The sequence below is a fragment of the Sinocyclocheilus rhinocerous genome, unplaced genomic scaffold (assembly GCF_001515625.1).
Source record: "Sinocyclocheilus rhinocerous isolate Xijiao unplaced genomic scaffold, SAMN03320098_v1.1 scaffold247, whole genome shotgun sequence".
NCBI classification, from domain to species: domain Eukaryota; kingdom Metazoa; phylum Chordata; class Actinopteri; order Cypriniformes; family Cyprinidae; genus Sinocyclocheilus; species Sinocyclocheilus rhinocerous.
Window position 1 is genome coordinate 274,380 of NW_015662919.1, and position 10,674 is coordinate 285,053.

The 10,674-nt window shown below is 33.1% G+C and overlaps 2 protein-coding genes across 2 annotated transcripts in view; both read left to right on the top strand.

Moving 5' to 3' along the window:
• Positions 1-4,612, top strand: part of LOC107728321 (CDK2-associated and cullin domain-containing protein 1-like) — a 5,612-nt gene extending 1,000 nt beyond the window's left edge. The window contains exons 3-9 of the mRNA XM_016538447.1: positions 1,340-1,466; positions 1,594-1,696; positions 2,716-2,811; positions 2,928-3,030; positions 3,110-3,199; positions 4,299-4,437; positions 4,523-4,612. Coding sequence (XP_016393933.1) covers positions 1,340-1,466; positions 1,594-1,696; positions 2,716-2,811; positions 2,928-3,030; positions 3,110-3,199; positions 4,299-4,437; positions 4,523-4,562 — 698 coding nt within the window. The 3' untranslated portion in view covers positions 4,563-4,612. The remainder of the gene's footprint in view (positions 1-1,339; positions 1,467-1,593; positions 1,697-2,715; positions 2,812-2,927; positions 3,031-3,109; positions 3,200-4,298; positions 4,438-4,522) is intronic.
• A 2,773-nt stretch (positions 4,613-7,385) lies between these two features.
• The window catches only part of LOC107728301 (myopalladin-like), a 25,165-nt gene continuing 21,876 nt past the window's right edge, over positions 7,386-10,674 (top strand). The window contains exons 1-2 of the mRNA XM_016538428.1: positions 7,386-7,755; positions 9,677-10,603. Coding sequence (XP_016393914.1) covers positions 9,681-10,603 — 923 coding nt within the window. The 5' untranslated portion in view covers positions 7,386-7,755; positions 9,677-9,680. The remainder of the gene's footprint in view (positions 7,756-9,676; positions 10,604-10,674) is intronic.

A 10,674-nucleotide genomic window follows, 5' to 3' on the forward strand; every position in this document is an offset into this window, starting at 1 on the left:
TCGCCGATACTGATATATCGGCGACAGGCTCATATCGGCCGATAATATCGGCAAAACGATATATCGGTCGGGCTCTAGTTATAAATTCACTGTAAACCACGGCTTCACGGGGCTTATTGCTTTATTTTAATTTGTATTTTTAATTAATATAATATTTTAATTAATAATATTATATTATATTATAATTAATATTATATTTTAAGAATAATATATATAATATTATATAATAATTAATAATAATAATAATAATTTATGCATTTAGCAGACGCTTTTATCCAAAGCGACTTACAGTGCATTCAGGCTATACATTTTTTATCAGTATGTGTGTTCCTTGGGAATTGAACCCACGACCTTTTGCGCTGCTAACGCAATGCTCTACCACTGAGCCACAGGAACATATATTATAATATGTTAATAATATTTAAAATATTTTATAAATGTAAACATTGTATAAATGTAAACTTTTAATTCATTTGTATAGTTTTTTAAATAAAAAGTAGCTAAATAATAAATGTCTAAATTAAATGTAATTTGTTATTAAAATGTTCTTATTCTTAAAAATAGCCTTTTGTTTAATTAATTTTATTATTTTTCTTTTTTTATTAATTTAATATAATATACAATAATAATGCCTTAATTAAATAGAATTTAATAAAATGTTAATAAAAATGACTTTTCATTAATGTATCAATTTTCTATTTTATTTCCATTTTTTTGATTTTTTTAGTTGACTTTGTATTGTTCTTTTTTTTAAATCAAAATAATAAATAATAAAAATTATTTACTGTATATTGTTACAGAAGATTTCTATTTTGAATAAATGCTGTTCTTTTTAACTTTTTATTCATCAAAGACTCCTGAAAGTATCACAGGTTCTAAAACAATATTAAGCAGCAAAACTGTTTCAAATATTGATGATAATAAATCATCATATTAGAATGATTTCTGAAGATCATGTGACACTGAAGACTGGAGTAATGATGCTGAAAATACAGCTTTGATCACAGAAATAAATTACAGTTTAACAGATATTCACATAGAAAACAGCTGTTTGAAATTGTAATAATATTTCACAATTTTACTGTTTTTTCTGTATTTCTGATCAAATAAATGCAGCCTTGATGAGCAGAAGAGACTTCTTTAAAACACATTACAAATCTTACTGATCCCAAACTTTTGAACAGCAGTGTGTGTGTTATTTATATTTATTTACTGTCTGACACCATCACTGTACCATGGTACTGCCGAAATACTGTTTTTGTAAGCGATAGAGCTAAAGCCTCATTCAGCAGCGAGTGTCATGTGTGTGTGTTGCTTCTGTTTGTTTGTCGATGTCTAGTCTTGAACGCGATGACCGCAGAAGAATACAGGACGGTTTACTGGCCAAAACTAGAGAGAGCCATTGAACATCTGCTCACTCAAAGCCCGATGGAGCACATCTCAATCTCATATGAACAGATCTACAGGTTTGTGCTCCTTCACTCCTGAACGAGTTCCTAGAGACACAGGAGCAAAACGTCTCTGGCAATAATAAATAACATGTTGCTCAGATGTGTTTTTTAGTTAATATGTCTTTCTGTTTTCTTCTTCCAGTCATGTTTATAAGTGTGTGTGCCAACAGCACTCAGAGCTGCTCTACAATGACCTGATGTGGAAGATCACGTCTCATCTAGAACAAGTGTCTTCTGAGCTACAGGTCCGTGTATAGACGCATTAAAACCTCTACGTATTGCTTTTGTTGTGGGCTTTTAAATCACATACTACCACAATGAAATCATTCTTTCACATTTATATGGTGTTTGTGATGTATACATTGATATACATGACAAAATATGATTTTTAGAAAACAAAACAAAAAAAATAATAATACATGCATTAATAAAAAAAATAATTTATATTGAAAAATGTTAACAAAGTCGTCTTTATTCACACGTTTTTAACCCAAATTTTTTTTTTATTATTTTTTTATTTTATAAAGACGTAATATTTATTGATTTTTTTTTAAAGAAGCTAAATAAATATCTAAAATGTATATAATTTTTCTTTAAATGTGTTCATAAAATTAATTTTTTTATTAACTTTTAATTAATTTTCTATTATTATAATGTTTTTATACATTTTATTATTCTATTTTTTTTTTAGAAAAAAAGCAAAATAATAAAAGTCTAAATTAAATATAATTTGTCATTAAAATCTGTTCATAAAATTACTTTTTGTTCATTTATTGTTTTTTAAATTTTATTAATGTTTTTATAATTTTTATTAGATTTGTATTGTTTTAGAAAAAAATGCTCCTAAAAATGTCACTTTTATCAAATTGTTTAATACATTTTTTTTTATTTATAAAGACTTTTATTAATTTTTATTGTTTTAAAAAAAAAAGAAGCAAAGTGATGCCTAAAATTTTTTTATTAAAAATGTGCTCATAACATTACTTTTTATTAACTTTTTAATTATTTAATTAATTTTCTATTGTATTCATGTTTTTATAATTTTTTATTAATTAATTTTGTATTGCTTTTTTCTTAAAAAAAGCAAAACAATAAATGCCTAAATTAAATTAAATATAATTTGTCATTAAAAATTACTTTTTATTAATTTATTAATTTTCTATTTTTATAATTTTTTAATAGTTTTTACATTTTTTTAAAAACAATAAATACCTAAATAAAATAAAAAAATAAAAAAAATTCTGTTGTCTCATCTCTTTTGAAGGCCAGTCCACCAGAACATTTAATTGAAAACTTTAACCTGGCTCTGACGCAGTACACAGCCGCCCTGCACTGCATCGTTCCCGTCTTCATCTATATGGTACAATGCCAATACTCTGTTTTGACTATAACTTTAAACACAACACTTTCCTTGTTTTGTCAGATCATTTGAATTCTGTGTGCATTTATCTGCATTTGAACCCATTTGTGTTAAAGAACAAGTTCTACATTGAGACGAAGCTGAACCGAGACCTGCGGGACGATCTCATGAAGCTCTTCTCGGATCACGTCGCAGAGAAACACGTCAGCACGCTACTGCGTGAGTGCAGATCAAAGCCTTTGGACTCTGCAATGCATTGTGTAAATATATATTTATTCAAATGTTACATTTTCCTCAGCTCTTCTCAAAAAGGCTCATTCCATGCCATTTCAAGTCAAACCATCAACTATGGCAAGTGTTGTGAAAGGCCTTTATGCCCTCCGGCCAGGTGAGAGGATTTCTCTTTTATTTTAGTTATTAGTTTAGTTTTGTGTCGGAGTGACGCCGTCATTCTGTTTGCATGCAGCATTTGCAAGCATTTCTCCAGTACGACATATCTCTGTTATCTGTGTATGGTTTTTCATGTGTATCTTAAGTTGTAGCTACTTTCTTAAAAGCATTGCATTTACAGTGGCCCCCAAAAAATATTTAGATACTTAAGTGACTTAAATTTAATTGCATTTCATGCAAAATATCAAACCAAGAGGCATCTGTAAGCAAACGATGCAGGAGCTTTTCTCAGAACTAACTGCATTTTTCTCTTTAAATTATTTTGCATTTATTTTTAAAGAAATTAAGCACAAACACACTTTTCAATGAAAACATTTCACATAACTAAGTTTATAGTTTCAATTATAAAACTAGGTGAAATAAACATCATTTTACCTAGTTTCTTTTTTTTAATATATATCATAAAACTAGTTAAATGATGTTTATTTCACCTATTTTTATAATTGAAACTATAAACGTTATTATGTGAAATAGGTTTGATTGAAAAGTGTGTTTGTGCTTAATTTCTTTATAAAAAAAAAGCCATTTGTTTTAATATATGTTCTTATATAATGCAAATACATTTATACTTTTTTAATATCACCTGTATATAATATATACATTTACTAAAAATAAATAAATAAAAATATAAAAAATATTTTATTATAAAAAAAAATTTTTTTTTTTAAATTGCCCCTTTTGGACTTGCATTTCGATCATAGATAGATAGATAGATTTAAATTTTTAATTTCCTATTTTAATAACGTGACAAACGACTCGACTGATGGACTGCAGTCACATGGAAATCTATTGACTTCTAAAGACACTTGCAATTAATTCCGTTGAACGCATTAATCCACTGATAGTCCGATAAATGCATTTTAAGAAGCTACCGAATTAAATCGCTGTTCAGAGTGAGTTTTTCCTGAATCCACAATAATCAAATCAATTTGAAATCCAGCCAACAATCTCCACCTCTAACATGCCAGTTCTTTATAAAATGCTCCACAGTAGTGTAAGTTAAGATGTCAGTTCAGATCTTCTTCTTTTTCTTCTAGACTGGGTTCCTCTTGCTCCGGCTCTGTTCTCTAGATTCATTCCTCAGATCGATGCTCCTGCTCTTGAGTCTCAGCTCCTGTATTACGCGGCTCAAGATAAAACACTGCAGATGGAGCTTTCTCAGAACGGCTTCTCCAGGTACCGCTGTCTGCAAACCTCACCTGTATCTGTAAATAAAGCCAAATCCCACGCCTGACCTCACCTGGCCTCCTTCCTTCCGCAGGGGCGATCAGTCGCGGAAGCGAGCGAGTGAAGAATCGTGACAGTCAAGTGGATTTTTACACGACTTCAGTGAGAAGACACAAACACGTCTGAGATTTAGAAGCTTCCCGATACACTCGCCGACACGCTGCTGCAATTCAAGCCTTCGTAATTCAGTAAAAATCACTTCATCACAGACTTTATCTGATACAGAGATGCTTCATGTCTTCATACGGCTCTTTGGGAATTCTCACATAAAGCTTTACCAAACTACACAAACATATGAGCATCATCTCTAGGGCCTTCAGGTTGTGTGCAGAGACTCAGAGAGGATCTGTGAGAATGCCTCTTTTCTCTCGTTCTGGATTTGCTTCACTGAATTGATCATATGTGACCCTGCAGCACAAAAGCAGTGTTAAGTTGCTGGGGTATATTTGTAGCAATAGCCAACAATACATTGTATGGGTCAAAATGATAGATTTTTTTTTTATGCCAAAAATCATTAGGATATTAAGTAAAGATCATGTTCCATGAAGATATTTTGTACATTTCCTACCGTAAATATATCAAAACTTAATGTTTGATTAGTAATATGCATTGCTAAGAACTTCATTTGGACAACTTTAAAGATGATTTTCTCAATATTTTGATTTTTTTGCACCCTCAGATTCCAGATTTTCAAATATTGTCCTATCATACATCAATGGAAAGCTTATTTATTCAGCTTTCAGATGAGGCATAAATCTCAATTTCGAAAAATGGACCCTTATGTCTGGTTTTGTGCTCCAGGGTCACATATTTCCAGATTGATTTATTCAGTCACGCAGGCTGGTTTCACTTTCTACTCATTTTTCCTGGCCTTGTCGTTCAGTGAAATCATCCGGTTTGCTGTGATCTCAGAAAGGATGGTTCGAGACTGGATGCAGAATGTCTCAGCAGGTGATGAATGAAGGTCTTCAAAATGCAGATTCTTACCCACTTGTTTTTTTATTTTAGGATCACTACAGTAGTATTAAACACTTTTAGCTGATTTATCCAATAATAACGTGCCTTTGGCTATTCGCCTTCCTTCCTTTCAGACTTTTTAAGTGAAATGTAAAATGTAAATCAATCATTTATTATGACAACCACTGTTGATTTTATTTTTTTTGGTGCGTCACACATTGAATCTGGAACCACAACAGTTTGTGAAAAACAGCAGAGATAAAGTACATCTGAAATCCTGGTGTGATATAAAGGGCTGCTAATAATTAATCTGGAATAAACACATGACACTGAAACAACAATTGTGTGTAATAACTTTCATTAAGTCATTAAAAAGCACTATTAAATTATATAATGCCAATATATCACTAGTTGATGCATTTTTCATTCATATATTTTCATATTTGAAAGTATATGAAGTATATTTAGGTGTTATATAATAATGTTTATGCCTTAATTAAAGTTAATATAAAGTGTCAAGTAAGCCATTTTTTCAGAATAAACAACAGAGACAAGAATTGTTTAATAACTAAGTCATTAACAAGCAGTATTAAATTATATAATGCTAAATAGATCATTAGTTAATGCACATATTATATTTTCACATGTGGATGCATATGAAGTTTGTTTAGGCATTATATAATAATGTTATAATGTTGTTTATAACTTAATAAAAGTTATTATACAAGGAAGCAAAACAGATTGATCAAATTTCCTACTGTTATGGTAATTTCTGTTTAACAGAACTAAAGACAGTTAAACTAAAGTTATATGTAAAATAATTTTTTAACGAGTATTTCATTATAACCTCGTTACAAAACAATGTATGAAATGAGCAAAATGGCAAGCAGAACACTTGAAAAAATAAACAGTTATTACCAAAATGAATATGATCCCACTTGTTTCTGTAATTTTCTGTTGTTTTGTATTATAGTTATAATCTAAAAGCATGGCAATAATGAGAATGCAAGGGAAAATTGTCATGAAAATAATGTCACAATGCAAAAGAAAAAATTAATTGTCCTCAAAAAAAGGACAATGGATTTTTAAGTTGGACATATTATTCATGGAGCTCCCAGTTTCTCGTAGAAAACTTGTAAATATCAGGAAATTTTATAGTTGTCATTTGCAGGCCTGGAAAATAAAGAAATCTTGCAGTGCACCTGCAAAATGAATTTTTCTAGTTGTGTTCAGCTCTAAATTTCTGTTTGTTTATTCACAGGTCTCTAAATATCTAGCGATTGGTCTCATGTTTTAAGAGGAATTGTACAATGTATGTTTTTGCGTTGCAGTAATGAGATGTTGAGAGTAAATTGTCATGAAAATAATGTAGCATTGCATCACTTGCTCTGCAGTGAATGGGTGCCGTCAGAATGAGAGCTGATAAAAACATCACAATAATCCACAAGTAATCCACATCACTCCAGTCCATCAGTTAACATCTGGAGAAGACAAAAGCTGAAACTAATCCAGCATTAAGACCTTTTTAACTCAAATACGAGTCCATAATCCATAATAACTCTTCCTCCGGTGAGAAAGTGTTCTGGTCTGAATCAGGAGAGAAATCTGCACAGATCAAGCAGCGTTTAAACAGCTCTAAACTAATATGTGGCTGGATTTTGATGTGAGAGACAACAGGAGATGCACTTTTTCACTGGAGGAAGCGTTATTATGGATTATAGAATCGTATTTTAGTTAAAAACGTCTTGATGGATTTGTTTCAGCTTTTGTCTTCTCCAGATGTTAACTGATGGACTGGAGTGCTGTGGATTACTTGTGGATTATTGTGATGTTTTTATCAGCTCTCATTCTGACGGCACCCATTCACTGCAGAGCAAGTGATGCAATGCTACATTTCTCCAAATCTGATGAAGACACAAACTCATCCTAATCTTGGATGGCCTGAGGGTGAGTATATTTCCAGCAAACTATTCCTTTAACACCCATCATGCACTGCTTCTGCGTCCTCCAGACTGTCGTAGGTGCTTCACAAAGGTGTCACCCTTCTCCTGACAGCATTCTCACCGGCCAATGAGGAGCGATCGTTCCCTGGCACACGCTTCAAACCCTCCACCTCCCTCAAATAACCTGCCACCGACACGCTGACACATGTTTCTGCTTTACTGGCGGGCGGTCACTGCGTAGCTGCTGTAAACTTCAAGGTTAACTTTGCTGAAGACTAGGAAACGCTCTGGCAGCTGCATTGGATTTAAGTGGTTTCTAAGCAGGTGCAGTAGACCTAGAGGTTGTGGACATTCACACAAGTCAAAGGTAAAGCACCTTGTTGTCTAATGACTTGTAATGCTTTTGTTTAACGCATGCAAGGCACTCACTTTTTATCATGCTTAACTTTGGAATAAAATTGCATCCATCTCTGTATGTATGTTTGTCCAGACAGACTCGGTTTCTATTTTAGTTTGGCATGTCAGTAAATCACGTACATAATAAAGATGCATTGACTCTTATAGAATAGTTTACTGATCATTCTGCTCTTGCAAAAGTGCTTGTAATGAGTCATATTTTTTTATAGTGCTCATGTAAAGTGAGCTGTGCTATAATTAGCAGTGACGGGGGGCTGGAGTGTGTTTGCACAGGATTAATGCACACAACAGCTGTCTGCTGGAAGGGTATCCTGCTTCTGTTAATTGCTCTGATTTGAGTGTCAGTAGCATCTGCAGGTGTATCTCGTTTCTGGATTCAATAACAACAGCGGGCCAATGGTGAAAGCCTTTCTCAGATTTTGCTAGGAAGATTCAAATGTGTTGATATTAGGCTCTAAATATTAAAGGAATTCAAAAACCTCTAAATTATCTAAACCAAATGCTTAAAATGTGCACTGAAAAAGTAACTGTAGGATTTCAATTAAAAATTGCTAGTAAATTTCACAAATAATTACAAAGAAACACAATGAATTAAATGTGATTTTATTTTAAGTAGAAAGACTGAAAGAATATTTTCTTGTAAAATGTGCCAGTGTTATTTTAGTATCATTGATAAACTATTATAGTTTTTATTAACATTTTTAATCAGTTTTCAATTTTAGTGAAAGTTTTAGTGATTTTGATGTGTATTTCTGTCATTTTTAGTAGTTTTTTTATGTCTATATAGTTTTTATTAACTTTTATTTCAGTTTTAGTTATTTTAGTACATGAAGTTAAACTAAATTAAAATTGGCAACTTGCTGTAATACATTTTTTTGTAAATATTTTATTTCAGTTAATGCTTATTTTATTGTTTGTTTATTTTATTTCAGGTTTTTTATGGCTTTACTTTTACTTTCACTTTTATAACTTCAAAAGTGTAGATGCATTTTATACATTTAATGAAAATGGCATTTGCTTTCTTTCTTTTTTTCTTCTTCCATAGAAAGCTTTGAAATATCAGGACATTTTAGAATTATTATTTCCAGGCCTGAATGAATATATCTTATAGTGAATGTGAATTTTTCTACTCCCAGTTTTTATTAGTTGCTCTTTGTGAGTGCAATCTTGTTAGAAATTATTATTAAAACTCCATGTCTAGTTACCAAAACTAACTGGAAAAGATATTAATTGTTCCAAATGTGTTCTGATATTCAGAGTGCTCTAAATATCTAACGACTGATCTCACGTTTTAAGAATTCTGTTTGTAGTGGAACAAAAAAGAAGGAAATTGGCTTTTATTCTGGATGTTTTTGGAATTCTTAAGTTTAATAGAAATATGAATATATGTAAATAACCTGGAAATGTCAGAAACTTTGTTGTTTCCAATAGTCAATCTTACAGTAGTTATGAGTTTATCTAGCTGTGTTCAGCTCTAAATTTTTTAATTGCCTGGAAACTGCTTCTTGTGAGTGCAATCTTGTTAAAACATTTTTTATTAAAAGTCCAGTTAAAAATAAATGATATCCAGCGGGTAAATACATAAATAATATGTATTTATAAGAACAAATAATATAATATCTCATATCTGATTGCAGTATAAATTCAATATCATATTTTGAATTATGTATCCATGTAAACTAAATTAACTTCTAAAAGTAGGCATGATATGTATACAGAAACATAATGCTAATTTGCTGAAAGCTACTGTCCTTTTTTAGAAAACTAGACAGTGGGTTAGCAGAAAGCATGATAAAAAACACACCGAGTTTCACCACAGTAGATGATTATTATTGTCTTAATGTTCTTAATCTTTGTCTTTTTGTCTCCAGCAGCATGCAGGAGAACAGCATGGATCAGCCCACGTCTTTATCGCAGCTTCTGCGTGAGAGTTACCTGGCCGAGGCCCGAGCTCATCACAGACACGGCGAGTCCAGCTGCATAGACAGCCCTCGCCGCCTGGTCTACGGGACGCTCAAGGAGAAAGCAGACGACTCCGGTGGGATAGTGGATCCACAGTTCCCTGACCTGTCTGCCTTCCTGAGCCAGGAGGAACTGGACAAGAGCGTCGATCTGGCCTGCAAAGCGTTCAGCAGTGATCCTCGAGAACGTGAGGAGAGATCTGACGCACATCCACCAGTGAGCCACTCTAATGTTCCTTCCAACAAACCCACTCCAGAAACAGAGGTCATTTCGGAAAGACACACAGTCCAGACTCCCATCCAAGACACTGCGATCAGGAACGTCAGAAGTGCTAGGGAACCTGCGGCGGATTTCAAAAGACCTCAGAGAAACGCTCCATACGGCTTGGAGACCCAATCCAAGAAGGAGTTCCTCAACAAAGCAGCTGACTTCATAGAAGAGCTTTCGTCTCTGTTTAAAGCCAACAGCTCGAAGCGAATTCGGCCTCGTACTTGCAAAACCCACCGGAGCCGATACCAGAATAAGACCCAACTTGATGGCACTTCATACTCCATTAATACAGAAGATCGAGAAAGGCCTATTCTGCTCAAGCAACAGATGGAGGAGCCAGTGGAGAACAGTGGAGTCACAGAGGAGCCGTATGAGGCAGAGGAACCTCAGGAGCCGGAACCGGAGCCGGTGTGTGAGGAACCGGCTCTGATTCCACCGGAGAGCTCAGAGGAACCCGTGTGCGAACCTCCACACTTTATACAGAGACTCAAAAGCAGGGAGGTTCCTGAGGGCAGTAAAGTCCAGTTGGATTGTATCGTCAGAGGACTGCCTGCTCCTGAAGTTCGGTGAGTTTGAACTACTTTTATTGATGCATATTATTAGTGCATTATTATTACTATTGATGCATATTATTAGT